A 22,021-nucleotide genomic window follows, 5' to 3' on the forward strand; every position below is an offset into this window, starting at 1 on the left:
GATCTGGTGATCTGATCGTAAAAGGCCACCAGGTTGGTCTGACAGGACCTTCCACTGATGAACCTGTGTTGGTTGCCCCTAAGCATGCAGTCCCCTGCTGGCCCCTCCTGGATATGTGCCAGCATAATTTTCTTGAACAGCTTGCCTAGGATCGAGGTAAGACTAACTTGCCTATAGTTTCCCCGGTCCTCCTTCCTGCCTTTTTTGAAGATGGGGACCATGTTGGCCCTCTTCCAGTCCTCTGGTACCTGACCAGAGCACCACGAGTGCTTGTAAAGCTGTGCCAGGGGACTTGCAATGACCTCGGCCAGTTCCTTTAGAACTCTAGGGTGGAGATCACTTGGGGGAGACAAAAGTGTTCAGGAACAGTCAGCATGGATTCACCAAGGGCAAGTCATGCCTGACCAACATGATTTCCTTCTCTGATAAGATGACTGGTTCTGTGGATATGGGGAAAGCAGTGGATGTGATATACCTTGACTTCAGCAAGGTTTTCTTACGGTCTCCCACAGAATTTTTGCAAACAAACTGAGGAAGTATGGGTTGGATGAATAGAAGGTAGATAGAAAGCTGGTGGATCATCAGCCTCAATGGGTAGTAGGTTGTGATCAATGGTTTGAGGTCTAGTTAGCAGCTGGTATCAAGTGGAGTGCCCTGGGGGTCAGTCCTGGGGCCAGTTTTGTTCAGTATCTCCATTAAAAATCTGGAAGATGGGATGGATTGCACCCTAAGACTGTTTACAGATGACACAAAACTACGGGGTGTAGTAGATTCACTGGACAGATTCAGAGTGACCTAGATAAATTAAAGGATTGGGCCAAAAGAAATCTCATGAGACTCAACAAGGACAAGTGCAAAGTCCTTCACATAACATGGAAGAATCTCACGCACCGCTACAGGTTTGGGACCAACTGACTAAGCACCAGCTCTTCAGAGAAGGACTTGGGGGTTACAGTGAACAATAACTTGGAGGGGAGCCAACAGTGTGCCCTTGTTGCCAAGAAGGCTAACTCCATACTGGGCTACATTAGTAAGAGTGTTGCCAGCAGATCACGGGAAGTAATTATTCCTCTCTATTCAGCACTGGTGAGGCCACATCTGGAGTACTGTGTTCACTTTTGCACCCTCCCCCTCCCCCCCACTACAGAAAAGATGTGGACAAATTGAAGAGAATCCAGCAGAGGGCAACAAAAAATGGCTAGGGGACTGGGGCACATGACTTCTGAGAACAGGCTGAGGGAACTGGGCTTATTTAGGGAACAGAAGACTAAGAAGGGCATCAATAGCAGCTTTCAACTACCCAAAGGGGAGTTGAGCTGGACTGTTCTCAGTGGTGACAGATGACAAAACAAGGAGCAATGGTTCAAGTTGCAGCAAGGGAAGTGTAGGTTGGATATTAGCAAAAACCTCACTAGAAAAGTGGTTACCTAGAGAGGTGGTGGAAGCTCCATCCTTGGAGATTTTTAAGGCCTGGCTCAACAAAACCCTGGCTGGGATGATCTAGTTGGGGGCAGTCCAGCCTTGAGCAGGGGGTTGGACTAGATGACCTCCTGAGGTCCCTTCCAGCCCTCATTTTCTATGATTCTTGCTCCATTTCCTTTATGGAGCCTAGGGACAGATATCTTGGCGGAGTAGGTAATGTGTGTTCCTTTGTTCTGTTCTTTCTTATGGCTTAAGTACTGAATTAAAAACCTGAATTCAAGGCAGTGATGTTAATCCCTTTAAAATGGCCAAGGCAGAGTTGTATGGCATGCATTTGTGTGTCTGTATATACATATATGAGAAACAAAGAAGATATTAAAGAGCCAGATTCTCTCCTGGCATTACTCTTCTGACCTCCAGGATCATTAGAATGCTGTGTCACTCGATGGGGAGGAGTTGTGACAATGCACAGTTGTCATATATTGATGCAATGTCAAGGCTCAAATATCTCAGTGCAGGATGTCAGAATGTGATTCATTTGTGGCTCTCTGGGGCTTCTTTCACAGTGAAGGGACTAATCCAGCTGCTAAAGCAGCAACTGTCATGTTTTCCCTCACATTCTGTAATACATCTTCCCCTCTAGCACCATTCAAATTAATTGGACCTGTTTGGTTCAGTTTTGCAAATTGTAAATATCAGCCATACAGTAAAAACAGTGATTTGTGCATTTCTTTGAATTTATGGGATTGGAAATGAAATCTCATTTTTCACTTCAGAGTGCAAAAGTCACGAAATGGGAAGGAGCATTCAGCCACTTGTAATGTCCTTAATGCAACTGAGACATTTGCAGGAGATATATTTTTAACTGCTTTTGTATGGCAACAGAACAAGGCCCTCACATTTATTAACATACAGTTTGCAATTTAAATGGGCATGAGAAATTTCTAGAATCAGATATTCAAAAGGTTTTGACATAACCTTTCTTCTAGAAGAATGTAGATATCTGCTAAATGGGACATGGAGCCCACACACTTAATGTGTTGGCTAACACATTTCACTGCAAGCTCTTCCCCTAGTGTGAGACAGCTTTACGGAAAAAATATACCAAATTTCAGAGCAGAAAGGCCAATTGGTTCTGCTTTTTCTATTGGAAAGGCAAACTAGATTTAATCAAGGACTGACAGAGAGTAAACAAGACTTTAAATACGATGGCATACCATATTTTCTCATGCATAATACCCTGGAATATAATACACACTGGTTTTTGAAAGGCAGAAGGAACAGAAAGCAGTGGCAGGGAGGCAGGCCAGCATGGGAACTAAGTGGCCTGACCTCTTTACCTTGGCCCCCTGTCTCTTCTCCCCCTCCTCCCCTCCTCCATGGTTCCTGTGCCCCCTTTCACCTTAACCCCTCACCTACTTCCTCTTTTGCCTGTTCCTACTATGGTGCCTGGACTCTCCCTGAACTTTGCCTCACCTTGTGCCCTCCCCACACTGCCCCTTACCCTCAGCTCTGGCTCCAGTTCTGGTCCTGGCTCGGACTCCACTGTGGCCCAGGGCAGGGGCCTGGAGCCACAATGTGCTCCATGTGTTGGACCAGAGCTGTAATTAAGTGCAAGTCGGGGGGGAGGAGGTAGAGAAAGAGGAAGGCAGTGCAGGACAGATACGATGCAGAGCAGAGGCAGTGGGGGCAGCAGCTATGGCTGCAGCTGCCACTGCACCTGCAGTTGCGGCTCTGACTGAATCTGAGCCTGGTTTGGCACCAGTGCTGAAGCAACGACCTACCCTTTGCCTTGTACTCCATCTAAGATGAGGGGCCTTTTTTAGATCTGGGACTTGAGTCCAGTTCATCACTCCTGTTATTTCCATTTTACACTTGTATGACTTTAGTTATACTGATGTATAAATAAAGTAAAATGGGCCATAAATCACTGAAACATTTATATAACTTTAGATTACAGTGAATACTTTTAAAACGTATTATTAAAATGTAAAGGTATAGTGAAAAGTTCTCTGATAATAGCTTAGACTTGATCAAACAGGTCTTCAGAGCCTGTAGATTTTTTTTTCTTATATGCTCAAAGCAGGTTCTTTCCCTCATTGAATGTGTGTTGGTAGTGACCACTGAGGAAACTGACTGTAAGAACACATCCGCTACCTAGCCTATTTAGCAATCTTCCCTGTGAACACTAGTCTCTTTCTGGCCACATTTCTCCACGTGGCATCTACACTGAAGCTCAGACCATTCTTGTGTTGTTTGACTGTAAAGTGTTCCCTGGTGGACTTGTCTGAAGTTGAACCCCTGTGCCAAATATGGAAAATGCTTGCAGAGGTGTATGTAAACATGGTTTCTGACATCCTCTCTCTCTCAAGGTATAGAGGAGAATGATGAATTTCTCTCAGACTAGCCTAGATCCACTGACTGATACAATCAACGTATTTGACATCTTTAAGGTCCAAATGATCCCTGTCTAAGCTAAGTTCACCTGGCTTTTATGCACTAAGCATGCAGGGACTGCAACTGTCCCTGGCTTTTGCCACAGCCTACTCGTTGTAAGTTTCCTTAGCCAGGCATTGTTTCTTTCAGATGTGCAGTCCAACATGGCCCCTGGAGCACTGGACTTTTATTTGTCTGATCCTTACTGCAATATACTCTTTGCAAGAAGTTTTCTCTTTCATTAAAGTATTTATTCCAAATTGGAAACAAATAAGCATATTATACATCTACTAACATTATATCAGTTGATGACATGTATTGTGTATTGCATCAAAGAGTATTATTCAGTTATTCGCCAAAATGAGCCTTCCATTACAAATGCTGCAAAGTCAAACAGTCAGAAGTTAAGAGATGTAAAAAAGCTCATATAGACTCACACAGGTTACATTATTTCACCCAGTAATTTAATCACTGAATTTATGCCCTTGTGTGGAAACATAGCATGTGTTTTTGTATTTGTATGCTTCCCTTTCCAACAAAGACTCAGTGTGGATTACAATACAAGAAGAGAATAATTTACAAAACAGGAAATGATAAGAGAACAAAACAACTTACACAGGAACTAGAATATTAGTATGAACAAGAGATCCCCTAAACAGTATCTCAGCCTAGCCTTTGTTTGCTAAAGGATTGCCCAAATAGTCTCACAGTGCTTTTGGAACAGGTCCAGTCTTGAGGTTTGGTGAAACTGCAGAGGGAGTGAATTCCAGAGCTGAGGAGTGAAAACGATCTCCCATATGTTTTCACCAACTGGACTCTGTAGAGGAGTCATCAGGTGAAGGAAGTGAATTGTTCCATTGGGTAATTATTCTCACAGTTGCTCTAACTATAGCTTCCAACCTTTGTATCTTATCATGCTTTGTACAGGAGTCGTAATTTTGTAAAGTTGTAAATTTTTTTGAATTTACTCCCAAATGCATCTTTCCACAGCTAAACTGTAAGATTTTCAGATTAACTAACATACTTGAGCTGAACCCCCAGATTTTAGTATGAGATAGCTAGTGATAGGATGGCTTTAAAGAGGGACCGCTGGATCACTTCAAAAGGAGCATGGAGGGAAAGGCAAGAGTTTGAGACTTGCTTCAGAGTCATGATAAAGGATTTTTTCAGTTGATCCAGCTGTAAATACATAGCTGGCCATTTGTGAGTCAAACATGGCATGCCATGATTCTAGCCACATCATTGGCCTGCGTGTCTTCAGCTAAATAAACAGTAGGGGTGTGCAAAACGGGCTGTATTCAATTTGAATATGTCCCGAATCAGGGACAGTGATTCAGCTTGCTGATTCAGATCACTGTCCTAATTCGATTCAGCTGAATCTGAATATGAAGATTCGATGCTGATTCAGAGAATCAGCAATTCAGCCACAGACACACCTTTAATTGTTTTTTCTACATACCTCGAGGTACCAGGCACAGCTCGTGAATGCTGCAATGGTGGGATAGATGGAGCATCCCGCAGGAGTGCAGGGGCCCCCCCGCATGCTTGGCAGTAAACCTGGAAGTAGACTGGACATACTTCCAGTCCACTTCTGGGTCTGCTGCTGAGTGCGCAGGGGGCACTCATCTCAGCATTCATGAGCCACCTGGTACTTTGAGGTACGTAGCTCACCCCCTGGTAGACCCAGAGGTGGACCAGAAGTGCTTCTGAGTCTGCTGCCAAGCGCACTGAGGAACATGCCCCTTCCCCCCGTGCTCCTGTGGGATGTTCCATCTGCCCCACCATCTCAGTGTTCACCAGCCACCTGGTACCTTGAGTCATGTAGAAAAAACATTTAAAGCTGTGTCTCTGGCCAAAACATCATATCTTTCTGAATCTCTATGAATCAATTCAGAGGGTTCCAATTCAGTTTGGAAAGATTAAAGGGTCTCCTGATTCAATTAGGAGATTCACCCCTCGAATTGGGCTGCAACTCCACCAAATCAAATCAGCGGCTGAAGCTTTGCACAGCCCTAATAAATAGATATGCCTTAATCACACTGGCCCAACAGGTCTTTATGCTTGAGTGGACTGCTGACCTTTTCATTGGCTATAGAACTTACTTCTGAGGCTAGTTTGATGGTCAGAATGTCCTGTTACCATGGTTCTTGGACTATACACATGGAATTCATTTGCACTAGCTCTTCCATTATTATAAAGCTGATTTTATATCATGTGCGTGTACATGTGCATACATATATAGACAATATGCATGCATTACTGACTTTAGTGGGATGACTTAAGCTAAAGTTTTGTGTAATGAAATGCTTACAGTATTTAAAAATCATTTACTCCATGATACAAAACATTTTAATAATTGCCTTCAAATAATAAAGAGGGGAAAAGGCCAAAGGAAATTCAAATACAAGCCCTTGAATTATTATGGAGTTAAGAGTGTTGGACTTCCATGATGAACACAAGCAATATAAATACAGGAACTCCTAATATAAGATTATTTTTTCAAATATTAAAAATAATTTCAAGTTGTGTCTGTGTGTGTGTATGTGCATATATATACACATATATATGTGATGATCCTAGTACGAAGGAAAAGGGGGAAAGGAGCCAAAAAAGTCCTTAGCTAAACAGGGAAATCCAGGGGAGCCTAAAGGCAACAAAGAAGGCATATAGGCAGTGGAAGCAGGGGGAGGCTACCAAGGAGGTACCACCTACTTGGCCTGTACTTGCAGGGAGGCAGTTAGAAAGGCCAAACCAACTGCAAAGCTCAGGCTGGCAACACAAATTAAAGGCAACTGTAAGTCCTTTTTTAGGTATGTAGGGAGTAAAAGGAAGGTTCAGGGCAGCATAGGACCCCTACTAAACAAGAAGCAGTAATTAATAACAGACAGGGGGGACAAGGCTGAGCTATTCAATTAGTTTTTTGCCTCAGTGTTCCTGATCAGGGCTCAAGATAAGTCTCCTAAAGGGTTTTTCAGTGGGCATCAAATGGACACCAGCCTACTGACTGTCAAAGCTGACTTGGTACAGAGTCACTTGGATGGAATGGATATGTTCAAGTCAGCAGGCCCCAGATGAGCTTCATCCAAGAGTACTGAGGGAATCAGCTGGTGTCATAGCAGAACCACTGGCATGGCTGTTTGAGCATTTGTGGCACTTGGGTCAGGAAAAGGGCCAATATGGTCCCTATTTTCAAGAAGGGAAGGAAGGAAAATCCCAGTAATCATGGGCCAGTAAGTCTCACCTCCATCCTTGGAAAGGTCTTTGAAAAAATTATGAAGGATCATAATTGCGGGAGTCCAGCAGGAAAAATTATGCAGCAGGGCAACCACCATGAAGCTGTAGCAGGTAGATCATGCCTGACCAATCTGGTTTCATTTTATGATAGGATCACAAAATGCTTAGATACAGGAGTAGAAGTGGATGTCATTTTCTTGGATTTTAGCAATACCTTTGATACAGTATCTAATCCCATTCTCATAAATAAATCAAGAGGCTGTGACATAGATGTTTACACAGTCCGGTGGGGAGCAAATTGGCTTAATGGTTGCACCCAGAGAGTGGTAGTAGATGGGTCAGTATCAACTTGGAAGGATGTGGGTAATGGGGTCCCGCAGAGTTCAGTCCTTGGACCTGTACTCTTCAATATCTTCATCAATGACTTGGATGTGGGTGTGAAGTGTACCCTGTTCAAGTCTGTGGATGATACTAAAATGTGGGGTGAAGTGCACACTCCGGATGGTAGGGAACAATTGCAGGCAGACCAGGACAGGATAGAAAAGTGGGCAGTAGACAGTAGGTGCAGTACAACAAGGACAAGTGCAGAGTGCTGCACCTAGGGTGCAAAAATATCCAGCACATCTACTGGTTGGGAAGTGGCCCTCTCAGCAGCACAGAAGCAGAAAGGGATCTCGGCGTCATAGTGGACTCCAAGATGAAGAGACATCAGTGTGATGAAATCATCAGCAAAGCTTAACTGCACTTTATCATGCATCAGCAGGTGCATGACGAATAGATCCAAGGAGATGATACTTCCTCTATGAGGCATTGGTCAGACTGCAGTTGGAGTACTGTGTCCAGTTTTGGCTGCCATACTTCAAGAACATACTTCAAGTTGATAGACTCAAGAAGGTCTAGAGGAGGGCCACTTGTATGGTCAAGGGCTTACAGGTCAAGCCCTATGAAAAGAGACTGAGGGACCTGGATCTCTTCAACCTCCACAAGAGAAGGCTGAGAGGTGATCTTGTGGCCACCTACCAATTCATTAGGGGGAAGCAGCAAGGGATCAGAGAGGCTCTGTTCATTAGGGTGCCTCTTGGGGTAACAAGGAACAATGGTCACAGACTGACAGAGAGCAGATTTAGGCTAGATATCAGGAAAAACTTCTTCACGGTAAGAGTGGCCAAAATTTGAAATGGGTTTCCAAGGGAGGTGATGTTCTCCCCTACCTAGGGGGTGTTTAAGAGAAGGCTGGATAGGCATCTGGCTGGGGTATTTGACCCCAGCTCCCTTTCCTGCCTAGGCAGGGGTCAGACTTGATGATCTGTTGAGGTCCCTTCCAACCCTAGTACCTAGGAATCTCTATATTTATATACATATATATATACTACCAAATTGCCTGTCAAGAATGATGGGCAGGTCAGGTGGGGCCAAAGCCCTGCATCCACCCCTCGCTGCTCCAGGTCTAGCCTCGCTCCACCCCTCCCCCTCCATTCTAGGCCCCACTCCAACCCCATCCCCTGCCCCACCCCACCCTCCTTCCCCACTGTTCTGCATCCGCCTGGCCCACATCTGCCTCCCTCCCTACCTGCCTGCTGCCTCCCCCTCCCTGCCACTGTTCTGGGGGGCATCAGGGCCAGGTGGCAGGGGAGCACCACCACTGTGATCCCACCTTTGCCCTCAGGCAGGGAGGCATAAGGAAGCTCTGCTGCTTAGGCAGCTAGAGCATGTTTGCTGCTGCCACAAACTTCCCTGGCATCGGCTCAAACTTGGGCCCGTGAAGCCCAGGCTGCACAGCTAATCTCTGCCTGCCCTCTCAGCGGCACATGCGCAGCTACCCAAAAGTGTTATAGGCAGACAGACTAAGCCTTTTATTATATTAGATACATACACATACACATATCTGTGTGTGTGTGTTTGTGTGTATATTTGTATAGCTAGATATCTAACATACACATACATAATTAAAAGAGGCTCCTAAAAAGCTATTTCCTATAAACATAGTAGAAATAGACTAGAGGCAAGGTTGCCTGTTAATATAAAGATGCTTTGAAAAATATATATATAAACCCCCATCAAAACAGTATTACAAATATTTGATTTGGACTTTTCATGAGCAATGGGCATGCCTCCAACAACTTCAGTCTAAGATCAACCAAAACTTATAAGCTAAGCTTGCTTCTTTCTAAGATCTAAGGAAGTGCATTGGGTACCTGAACACTTATCACTTCTTCCAGCTATAAAGTTGTTCCAATAAAAAATATTAGTACACACATTTTAAGACTTAGTGCCTAGATCTGCATGAGATGCTACCTGCGCACTAGTTGATACTACTGGGCAGTAGTGCTGTGTGGCCGAAAGCATGATGCAACACTACTGAGCAGTAGTATTAGGCTACAGTGCAGCAACATTACAAAAAAGACATTCATCAGCACTGCTGTGCAATAACTTGGGTTACTATACAGTCATTTAGTACTTGTTTATGCAAGTACTAAATGACTGCACAGTAACAGCTGCATAGTCAGCATCTCATGTAGATGTACACAGTTTTAACCTGGGAAGACAGTCCAAAACAGAGAAATTCCGAAGTGGTCTAAAGCATATCAGCAGAATAGAGAGGGATTTTATTTTATTTTATTTTATTTTATTTTGTTTCTGGATTCTATATGTTTACCTAAATTAACTTGTATAAACCCTATGTCCCTTCATTTTTCTCTCTCCTACCCACCTTGTCTTTTAGCAGTGCTTCCTCCTTTTCCCTCCCTTTTCCTTACCCTTTACATTCTAATCACTACTTCCTTTTTAGAAGCTTTGCTTCTTGAGGTCCCTTCATAGAACCTGATGAAGCAAACCACTGCTTACAAAGGCTTATGCATCTCTGATTTAGTTACTCTATAAGGTGAACGTCTACGCTGCCTTCAACAAAATAAGTTAACAGCATAGAGCCATCCAATCAAATATTGTTAGACAAATAAGCCTATGGGCATTATCTGTCATACATCAAGTTGCTGACATTTTAATATAAAGCTTTCTCCAGACTACAAAGTCAAAAGATCCTTTCACGCAAATATATATATTTAAGCTATTCAGGCCTCAATGCTTTTTCTTAGCTCAGTTACTCTCGAGTAGAATACGAAAGTTATTTTTCCCCAAGCCTCAGCAACACCAGTCTTACTAGTGAAGTATAGAGCAAAGTCTTCCTCATGAACATGCATGAAACCAAACTCCCATTTACTGTAAAACATGCTTATGATTGAACCAGGCATGAAAGAACTAGCAAATTGTTTGATGCCAATGTGAAGAGAGTTCCACTGAACCCTTGAAAGATTCAAGTTTTTTCCTTTCATGCCTGTATAGTATTCAGTTTCCAAAGCAGCCTACCATACGCTGATCTGCAATGCAAATCAACAGCAGACAGCCTGTTAGTTACTGAAGAAAATGAGACTCCCCCCCAGGAAAGTCAAAGAAGGGTTATTCAGATAGCTAGAACAAAGTACCTAAGCAGTAGAGTGTTTAGCGTCAGAGAAGAAACATCTTGTTACAATTCTTTTATCAGGTTTACAGATGGTGAAGTTACGTAATTTCAGCATTAGGTAATGAGAAGTCCTCTTAATCAGAAAAATGAATTCTTTGTATAAAATCATGGATATTTCTTTTGAACTCTGGATATGTTTAATGATGCTGCATCCTCTGCTCTTGGAGTTATTGCCAGTAACAGAAATGCAAATATCAACCTTCTCTTTACCAGAAAAGTATATTTTAGGAGACTGAAAAAAGAAATCACTAAGTACTGACGACTTTTACTATAGCTTTGAAAACTCTTATTATGAAGTTCGTTTTAAAAATGGGATAATGATATTGATCCAGTTCTTTTTATAAGGTGCTGCTAAATGTGTTGTATAAGGATTGTCATTATTTTTTAAAATCTTATCATTTTAAGTATTAATACATTTTTCTAAACATTTTAAGGATTATTTTTCAACAATACGCAAGGAATTTATAGATGGGCTTGCTCATCACTGCATTATGGATGACCAGTGCATTCCATTATAAGTTTCTGTCTTCATTTGCTTATAATTTTACAACACTAACCTGACTGAAAGTTTCTAGGCCAGGTGGAAAATTTTCACCATAGTGGTTAGCTATTCCTGATAATATATCTAAAGAAAGTAAGGTTTTCTTGTGTTCTGAAAGGAAAGATCATTATTAGTATTTGAGAAACTCCCGGACACATTTGGCAGGGAGTTGGGCTTTAGTATCAAGGATGATCCTTTGCTGTTCCAGTCGTCTTCTTTTTTCATATGTCTGACTTGGAGCAACAATTGTATGTCCAGCTGAAGGTTAGTTAACCAGTCTAATGCTCTTTTGGAAGAGAATGTATCTCTGCAACATTGTTGTCAAATTTGGATGGAGGGCAGAGTGTTGTTATGGGGTCCACAGTTTGACCAGGGTTGCCACAGTGAAAAAATATCCCGATAAAAAATCTGATCAGATTACTCAAATTATTATTGTGCTCTGGAAGGAATAAAATCCAAACAAACAAAAAAAACCCCAGCTTCCCCCAAAGACTCCATTTTGTATGGGCATGTCTTCAAAGACTGCTTGCAGAAGGCTGAGCAGGACTGTCCCTGCAACTGTGTATCTGGGCTACTATAGTGAATTGTCAGGAAAGTCACCAGAAGTGAGAGAAGGGACCCTGTCTCTCTACTGCAGAGATAGGAAACCTTTTCCAGATGCAGAATGGAATGACCCATCCTAAGTCAGAGGTAGGACCCAACTGCTGCCACCACTTCTCCCCCAAACAGCAACAGGGAGAGCACCCACAACCACCATTAGTCTCCACGGCAGCATGGAGAAAGTACAGCTAAAGTCAGTTCCTGCCTGCCCCTCTCCCCAAATGCTGCTAAAGCCCCGCATCTATCAGTCAAATCCAATGGTTCTGCAGGCTGGATCCAGCCCACAGGCTGTAGGTTTCTAACCCCTGCTCTACTGTTATTAATGCTCCCTGGGTTGGATGCTCCCAGATTTTAATTTAGAGGGTACAAGAGCTGACCTTAAGAATGGGAGGCTGTATTGGGACAGGGAGGCATGCAGAAGCGGGGAATTAGAAATTGAGACCAGAGGCTAACTGCAGGGAAGAAATCAAGGAACACCGCTGGGATCAGGAAACAGTCGGGAAGAGCAAAGAAAGTTGCAGAGTGTTGGACAGATCTGATGGGAAGGCAGAGTAAATGAAAACTGTAACTGTTTGGGCAGAGAGACTTGGAAGCCAATAGAGGGGCAGTGACGAGAGAAAAAACTTCAGGGAAGATGACTGGTACTCGAAGCCAGTGCAGACAGATAACATGGAGAGGGACAAGGAGGAGTATAACTGAAGGCTGGAGCAAAGCGATAACTAGGATTGGCTGAGCTAGAAGATTGGGATTTGTGATGACAAACTTCAGAATTGGAAAATGGGGGTGGCTGGACGAGGGCATGGAGGGGACTGTAATGAGAAACAGGGGTGGAACAAGAGCTTAGACTGGATCAGAGACTAGTTAGAGAAGACAGACCAGAAGGGGTTAGAGTCCGACAGAATGACTATCAGGGCCCATGTCCGTGAGAGGGCACCCCCTCCAGAATATTCAGTGGAACCCAAGATAGTTAAGGTTCATCATCATCAAATATTTATGAAGCCCACTGTTAATACATGTTGACTCATGCCCCTCTAAGACAGGGCCAAAGACAGGATGACTTCTACTATTGCTTTGCTATCTGTTTCTCTATTATCTCAAGTGGCAGTGGTCTGTGTGGGAGACCTAATGGCTCCAACCCTGCTAATCAAATGTGTGTGTGCTAATGTATTGCTAGTTTTGGAGATGAACCAAGATTATGTACTGAACAATACTGCTGTCTGTACGATCTGTGCTTCATTTGTTGTGGAACTTTTAAAGGGGCTGAGTATGTGGGAGAGGACTGTAGGAAAAGAAAGGCTGGTTCCCTGATTAATGTAGTCTTATTCTGCCCCTGCCAGAGCTGTATATAAGCCATTTAAACCACATTTTTCACTGATGTCATTTATGGTGCTTCTAAGCTTCATCCCCAGCATGCCTGGCTTGAAAATTCCTCGGTGGATGCCCCACTCAATCACTGCTGCAAAGTGTATCTCTAGTTTTGGAGTGTGTGTGGGAGTGGGTAGACAGAGCATACTTGAGACATGCCACCACAGTGGTGTAGACATGATCATGCGTGTTGTCTTTTTCTGGGTACCTGACTGTGGATTCTAGGATTTGGCTTGCAGAAAAATTGAATAAACAACAAATGTGAAACCTAACAACACGTTCCACGGTTATTGAAACACACCTTAAGAAAACTATTAAAATCCATGACTACTACACAAAATGTATAACAAAATGTAACACCAAATGCTGTCATGAATAGCATGTGGGTACAAGTAACAACTATTATACTCCAGAATGAACTCTTCCAGAAAAATGATAAAGGACAGAAAAATTCTTTCACCACTCAGAGAACACTTTTAGGAGAACAAACAATCCATCTCTGATCTCACAGTCCTCACTCTCAAGGAAAACCTGCACAATACCTTCAAAAGTTGATCCTCGGAATACTAAAACCTAACTTTATTGGACACTAAAAACCTTAGATTTAGAGGGAGACATGGTTTTATGACTCATCACTCTGACAACTTCTCTGTGCTTCAAAGCTAACAACTCCCTTCCATTCTGAATACTCTTTTATGTAATTAGGTTTGTCTATTTTAATTGTTTTTACTTGGTCTGTAACTATTTCTCATAACTTTGCTCCACAGTTCACTGCCCTCTTCCCATTTTAAGGAAGCATCTTTATACATTTGCAAAATTGGATTAAACAAATTAAGTATTCTTCATGGTGTTTAGCTTAGGCAGTGTTGGTTTATTTTCCAGATTAGAGAAAGGGCATTTTGTAATCAAAGTTTGAGCAATATCTCTCCCAAGCATACAGTTGGTCCAATAAAAGAAAATAGTAAGCAAATCTTGCTTCACGTATACTGACTGGACCATCACAGCTCTAATACCACTACAGTTCTACTACAAAGGAAGCCCATGAAGAAATTAACATTCTTTCTTCAGAGCAAGATATGAAACATGCAGTAAATAAGGCCTGAGGCCACAAATTGAACAATGACAATGAAACAAAATACTGAATAATCACTCATTAATTGAAGACCTTCCACACTGAACCACACTGGAATGGCTGGCTACCAGGCAGTAGCAGTTAGTAGCAGACCAGAGAAAAATATGTCATGTGATACTTCGTCCTCTGCTTTAGTTTTAAAACCGTCCTTCTTCTTTCCCATGTAGATAAATAGGTACCAACTCAATGACTGTGATTAACTGAACTGATAATACGGGATCTAAACTAGGCCTCTGTGAAGTGGCAAGTATTCACTTTGGATTTGGATTCAGCCAATTTGGAGGGACAATAATTTGATCTGGATATTCGAATCACTGACCTGATTCGATTTGGCCAAATCGAATCCAAAGATTCAGCACTGCTTCAGAGATTTGGCCATAAACTAAGCAGCCAGCAGTCCTCACCATGCTGGACACAGCTGCCTCCAGCTAGTAAGTCTGTTGTGATGGGTGGAGGGAAGGGGCATGGTGGCATGGGATAAGGGTACAGCAGCGCTGGGAGTGGGGGCTATGCCCTGCTGCCACTTGCTCCCTTCTACCTGGAGTGAACCATGCCTGCATTGCACCCCCCTCCTGCCCTGGCTGGCCAAGCAGCAGCAGGGCATAGCCTGCCGCTTGCCCAGCCAGGGGAATGGAGCGTGGGATGCAGGCGCTGCCTCCGCTTGCCCAGCTGGGGTGGGGGGTGCGGGGTACGGGCACAGCAACACTGGGAGCAGAGCTGCTGCTTGCCCCCTCATGCCTGCAGTGAGCTACTCCTGCCTGGTGCCCCCACCCATCCACTCTGGCTGGGCAAGTGGCAGTAGGGCATAGCCCCCACTCCGAGCACTGTTGTACCCACATCCTGTGCCCCCCCATCCCGCTCCCTGAGTCCTACACCCCCTTGCCTCATCTGGGCAGCTTGCCCCAGCCCCAGCCCCAGGTCCAATCCCTCCTTTGGTGTGGGGGCAATGATCAGCCCTCCAACACACCCCTTCCCTCCCTGCTCCACCCACCACAACAGACTTACCAGCTGAAGGAAGCTGTGTCCAGTGTGGTTAGGACTGCTGCCTGTTTATTCTATGGCCGAATTTCTGAAGCTGCTCCAAATCTTTTATGAATCAATTTGGAGATTTCTGATTCTGTTTGGATTCAGAGATTTGGCTGCCGAATTGGGCCAAATCTCCAAATCGAATTGGCTAGCGAACCTTCGCAAAGCCCTAATTTATACATTGATACAAGATAACACCATTCTGTTATATTTTAGGATACCTGATCTCCTATATTCCAGGTGGTCCACATTATATGTTTTCCAGTGTCAAACAAAGTTTCTACCTGGTGGGCCTGTGGGTGGTTGGCAGGGGGGAGTAGCACTGGCAGGTCTGGGGGTGGGGTTGCCAGGTTCATGGAATGGGGGCTGGCAGTGAAGGGGCTAAAAATACCCTAGCCATGGTTGGGGTGGGTGGGAATATCACAGCCCAGGGGCTGGAGTGAGAGCCTGGGCTTTCCCAGCATCAGAGCTGTGCTGTGAATACATGTAGCCATTCAGGAGACTAATTGAAAAAATGTGTAGAGAGTTTAGCTCCTGTATCTATTTACTGTTTAATGAAGAATAGCAGAAAGAAGATAAAAGTCATATTTTTAAAAACTCATTGCATTTGCCTAAATATTGAAAGTAACTTACTCGAAATCCTGGAAATTAAGTCATATTGAAGACAGACAATGACCAATCAATGTTAGACAAACATACCCATCAGCCACTGAATCTCCTTAGGCAAAACAGAGGATGACATTTCCATGCACCTGAATCTTAACAAGCGCCAAAAGCATCCTCCTATATAGCCTGCTCCCGCTGGGTTAACTCATGGTGCACAAACATAACCTATGGGAACTCCCAATGGAGTCAATGCAATCTCAAGACAAAGTGTGGTACAATATGCTATGCATATATGATAATTATGCATGCAGTCATTAAAAAAGCATTTGTTTTAATTGTCCTATGATTCATTTTCTAATCACTAGTGAAGATATGTGCATGCGGACTCATGTACTGATAACAACCTACTAGTTTAGGGTTTAACTCACACTGTTCACATTACCTTTTACAGTGACATGTACACTCTGGCTGGTGGACAGCTGAGGTTGAACCAAAACATTGCATGTATATTCCCCTTCATCCACTTCCTTCTGCACATTTGATAGTTTCAGCGTTCCATTATTTTCAAATGCTACTTGGCGGTGGTTAAAAGGAAGCAATTTAGAATTCTTGTACCATTTGATGGAGTAATATGGGTAGCCAATCACACGACAATGAATGTAGGTATCCCGTCCCGCTATTGCTGTGATGTTTTTCATTGGTCGAATGCTTGCTGGCCCTATAAAGGTACAAAGACACTCTTGAAAATAATTTAAGGGCACATTTGCTAGGGAAAATATTCCTTTTTTTCTGAATATACAAATGTTAACAACATTTACAGATGTAGCCTGTATAACATTTCTTCTTAACACTTGATAGCTTTACTTTTAAGAGCCATTTAAGAAGGCTGCTTAGTCTTTACATGCTCTAGTTTTTCTCACCTTACACCATACATGACTAGGACAGTGGTATGTTTGTAGTATTTAATAACTGTCTGATAAAATCTTTACTACATTACTAATTAAAGGCTGAGGAATGATTACATAATTTCAAATACTAAAATTTATGCTAAGCTGGAATCCTGTTACACATGAGAACACCAACAAAGTTAGCATTTATTTTGACACAGGTAAATTATAGTATCATGAGGATGGATATTATGCCATGTAGAATTACAAATGCAAGCTAAGGTACTGTAAATATGAATAATGATGATGAATGTTGGACAAGTAAAAGAGCAGAGGAAGATGAGGAACACATGCATAGCAAAAACTAAAAGAGGAAAACATATATCTAAATTGCTAAGTATAAGAAGAGAGATTGTATAGAAACAAGGCAAAAGAGAGCTTCCAACTTCTAACCATACCATAAAGTTTCTAGATGGGTTTTGGGTAGGGAGGAAGATGGAGAGAAAAAAGAAACCAGTAAGTTAGTTTTGGCATTCCAAGACTCAGCTCAATGCATGCAACAATCTTCTTCTCCACTACAATGAGTTATGTGTGTTTTTTTTGAGGAGCTGATTTGACAAGCACCTCTTACGTTTATTCGAGCCTGGTACAGGACGACTCCAGCAGAGTTGTTGGCAGTACAGCGATAAACTCCGCCATCTCGGACCTGAGTGTTAGAAATATTCAGGTAGCTGACCACATTCCCCTCAGAGGTGATAATCTGGCTGATACGATGACTGCCATCTTTGATTATGGGATCTTCATCTAGAGTCCAGGTGATTGTAGGTAGAGGGGTCCCCTTCACATTGCACATAAGGGAGACAGGTTCTCCTGGGCTCACCACCTTCTCGCTGAAGGCAGAAATGATCTTAGGTGTTCCATCTGTAGAGGAAAAGGAAAGCAAGAGAATAATAGCCAGGCATAACAAACCTTCTTTCTACCTTTGATGAGCACATAAAACAAGAGATTTGAAAGGAATAAAAACCCTCAGGCTTCAGGACATGAGACAAACTCTAATTAATGAGGATAAGGAACCTTTCCTTGTGGACAGATTCTCTACCAAATGCTTACTGTTGAGTTCATACCGTGCCTTCTGAATCATATAATAATGGCCTCTGCTGCAGGCCATGGACCACTGTCTTCTACAGTAGTAAGTCCCATGTCCCTGGGAAAAGGCAATCCAGCCATTTTCAACTCATAGCCAAGGGGTGCGGCTACATGTGCCATTAAGTTGACATGATAGACTCTCATGCTGTTTGCACAAGAGTTTATTATGGCACTGTCGCAGGGCACTTCAGTGCCTTGCTCCTATAAAGAGGAACAGGTGCCGGTTGCCGGGGCAACTGCAGTTGGTCAGCTGACCGGAAGGGGGCAGGGCCTGACCTATATAAAGGTGATCCAGGCTGAGGCTAGAAAGGCAGTTCCCCACTAGCAGCCAAGGAAGAAGGAGCTCTGCTGGAGTAAGCAGAGTAGAGAAGCCTGATGGCCTGAGCAGCTTCTGTTTTAGGATACCAGGTGGAGGAAGCCCTGGTAGGGATTCTGAAGGATGGTTAGCCAGTTGGCTTAGCGTTTCTGTTGCAGCCCAAGGACTTGAGTTTTCTGTTGGTAGTTTTATAAGACCGGAGGACCGGGGGAGGCTATTAGGGGTTAGAGGAGGCCTCACAGGGGCTCCACAGTAGTGTGGGGTTCCTGGCACCAGAGAAAGTGCAGTGTTGTTTGGGGCACATTGGCCCCAGCTCAGAGCCAGGGGCGGTGAGGAGCCCCGGAGTGAGAGGGGGCAGTGAGGAACCCCAAAGCGAGAAGGGGGGCGGTGAGGAGCCCTGGAAGTAAAGAAGAGGGCCAAGCCCCGGAGTGAGAGGGGGCAGTCAGGAGCCTTGGAGTGAGAGGGAGCAGTGAGGAGCCCCAGAGTGAGAAGGGGGGCTGGGTAAGGCCAAGGCTGCCTGAGCCCCACAGGAACTTTTAGACCCAAAGAGGGGATTTGGGGGCCAGGCACGGCTATGGCCACCTGAGCCTCAATTGTGAGCAGGCCCCAGTGCGGGCGCGGCCGCGAGAGCAGGCCCCAGAGTGGGCTCAGGTGAGAAACCCCACAGGGCGCTCGCTTAAGACTCAAGGAGGGGATTCAGGGGCCAGGCACAGCTATAGCCACCTGAGCCCCAATTGTGAGAGGCCCCAGTGTGGGCATGGCCGCGAGAGAGGCCAGGGAGCATCCGTGGGAGGGTGCAGGCAATTGAGATGAGCCCAGGGAACCCGTGAGGGTGCGGGCAATTGAGATGAGCCCAGGGAACCCGTGAGGGTGCGGGCAATTGAGACGAGCCCAGGGAACCCATGAGGGTGTGGGCAATTATGAGAGGAGCCCAGGGAACCCGTGAGGGTGTGGGCAATTATGAGAGGAGCCCAGGGAACCCATGAGGGTGTGGGCAATTATGAGAGGAGCCAGGGGACACCCACGAGGGAGCAGATAGGATTGACCAAACAACGTCCAATACATCTGTGAGGCTTGGGGCATGGTATAGGGGTGGTAGGAGCCATGCGCACCCCCTAAGGCTTTAGTGCAAGGAGCACAGAGTTGGATACATCAGGGGTACCGTGTGAAAGAGGACAAAAGGCAGCCTCCCTTAACACTATTAACATGCCTGGGTAAGTATTTCCATGTGTGTTTAGGTGTGGTTATTTTTGCTGCTGTAAGATAATAGTGTCCCTGTCAGTACTATCTGAAGCCAGCAAAAATTAGTTTGCTGTGGTCTAATAGTGTTGCACATGCAGACTGTGATGCTTTCCACCATGGCAAATTAGTCTAGTGCACAGTTAAGTGCATGTGTAGATGCAACCAAGGAGGTATAGTCTAAGCCTAAAATTATTGGAGTTTTACTTCTTTTAGTGCACTTCAATTCCTTTGAAAGTTAGGGATGAATGAAACTGTCAAGAGCTTGGCATACACTCATATGCTAATTTCACACCACTCCGTTGATTCAGTTCAATTCTGACCTGCATTATCTCATTTGTAACAGTATTAAATCAATCTTTTCCTGAATAAGGATTGCTAATAATACTAAAGATAACAATATTCATAGGAGCTTTCTGTTGCAGACAAATATACACCCTGGCTTGGGGCACAGCAGATACATTCTCCTGTGTTCTGTGTCACAATTTAACAAAGTCTCCCGCATACAAGTGAAAAAACAAATGGAAAGACACACAGATTTTGAGATGTAAAGTACGGGGTAGAATTAAATTATCCCCTATCTAGACAGTAGGGGATTGTACACCTAACAATTTTAAGAAAACTAGCACCCTATTATTATTTAGAAGCTTCTTTTGCAGATCAGGCAATACAATGCACTCTCTGTTATTGTCTTCTTCAGTTATATTTTAAAAGCTGCATCTAGAATGGATTTGAATATAATTGGGAACAAAAGTGCAAGAGATCTGTTTCAAGTTCAGCTCATAACACACAGGAAGCAGTCTAGGCAAACATTCCATATGGCATTGTCTGGTTTTATAACAAAACATGGCTCTCCAATTAACTTTAATATTGGAAAATATTAGCATCAGCAAAGAATGTAAAGGGATGATTTATCCTAAGGCAGAGAAAGGGTGACGCCACTAGAAAGCCCCTCTCTTCCCAACCTTTGGGAGGTACCCGGTAGTAATAATCAATTTAAATTCCAAACAAGATGCAAGGCGGGAGTGGTGACAATCAATAACTCTCATGTTCTGAGACCACATCCAGCATATCTCATGGAGGTTTGGACCCCTATATTTCCATGGGAATGAGATTCTGACGTTGCAGTGTCAGTGTAAGATTGCACAGAAAACGGAATGAGGTGTCTTGATGTGTGCTGTGCTTTAGTCTCTATCCCCACCACATGTGCTGAATCACAGCAGGAGAAAAAAAAGTGATAGGGTTCTCTTCTCCCCTGCATAGACACCTAACAGCAGGAGTATTATCATTTCTGGAACATTGAAACACCTAAATATTTCAGCAGGGACATTAGGTTGGATTTCTTACATATTTTTTTCTCTCTCTGTTCCTGTCCTGCTGGATGTGTGACAGTGTATTTAATTTTTTTCTCCTATCTGCAACTCTCTCTCCTCCTCTCCTTTTCTGTGCATTAGCACTGTCATCTCTCAGAAGACGAAAAAGTTATAGTCTTTTTATCCTGAATGGAAACTGACACACGACAAATAAATTAGCGAGTGTGCTCAGTATGCACCTCTGCCCTTTTTTTTTATTCAATTGACAGGCTTTTTTGGAGATGAAAGCAGACATTATTTTCCCAGAGAGACCTGAGTGTCTTTGAAATCCTTCCTGCTGTCGCTCTCTGATAACCTGCACTCTCTCAACATCATTATAGATTATCAATATGCTCTTTAGGCTTTCTTAGTCACAGGAGATGGTTGCCGAGGTAACTAGGTCCAGACAGGTAATCTCTTCTTTTTCTATAAAGACTAAAAATAGTGGTCATGGCATGACTGCGCTACAGCCTTATTAGTGAACCAGTTCTGTACAAATTGATTACCTTCCTCACTTGATTATTATGTGGAACACTGTGTCAGTTACTTAGTATGATCTCCAGGCCTTTGACTGATTTCACATCCAACCTGAAAAATAATGCCTGGAAGGAAGTGTTTGTAGCTGAATGGGGATCTCTCTTCTCTCCTGTCTTCTCTCTTTCCTTAGTTAATGTTGAATACCAGCAGAAAAATCATATCTGGTATGTGGAGCTGTAGAGGAGGGATATTTTCAAATCAATTTTTTTGACATTTGGGTCTTCATTTCTCCTCATTTGTTGTTCTGCACCATGGAGAGGAACAAAGCCTATGGCTTGCCTCCTCTGCTCCCTCATGCATAGGGTCCTCTCTCACTTTGTATAACACACATCATAACATTTTGCAGTAACTGGTATTCCGACTAAAGCAGGTAGTGACTAACCTTCCAGCACAACCTGAACGTAGTCTTGAGCAGACATCTTGTCCTTACGCACAAAGCACTGGTATGCTCCCCCATCACTTTTGGCCATGCCGTCCATAATGAGGTTCTCTCGGTTGATCCCAGTGATCCTCACATTGTTGCCAGGGCTGATGATTTCACCGTTCCGATACCAAGAGAGTTCTTGGTCTTCCGTCCCAGTTACACTGCAGGACAAGGACACTTGACTACCAACACTGCTTTTAAATTTCCGTGGGCTGATTGTGGCTTTTAGTGGTTCTGGAGA

General features: G+C 43.8%; 1 protein-coding gene across 1 annotated transcript in view; it reads right to left on the reverse strand.

The window, feature by feature from the left end:
* DSCAM (DS cell adhesion molecule) overlaps positions 1 to 22,021 on the reverse strand; it is a 620,508-nt gene that overhangs the window by 260,185 nt on the left and 338,302 nt on the right. Inside the window, exons 6-8 of the mRNA XM_019557111.1 lie at positions 21,739 to 22,014; positions 17,391 to 17,687; positions 16,322 to 16,597 (exon numbers count right to left, since the gene is read on the reverse strand). Coding sequence (XP_019412656.1) covers positions 16,322 to 16,597; positions 17,391 to 17,687; positions 21,739 to 22,014 — 849 coding nt within the window. The remainder of the gene's footprint in view (positions 1 to 16,321; positions 16,598 to 17,390; positions 17,688 to 21,738; positions 22,015 to 22,021) is intronic.

Source organism: Crocodylus porosus, unplaced genomic scaffold (genome assembly GCF_001723895.1).
Source record: "Crocodylus porosus isolate Cpor-Errol unplaced genomic scaffold, CroPor_comp1, whole genome shotgun sequence".
Taxonomy (NCBI): Eukaryota; Metazoa; Chordata; order Crocodylia; family Crocodylidae; genus Crocodylus; species Crocodylus porosus.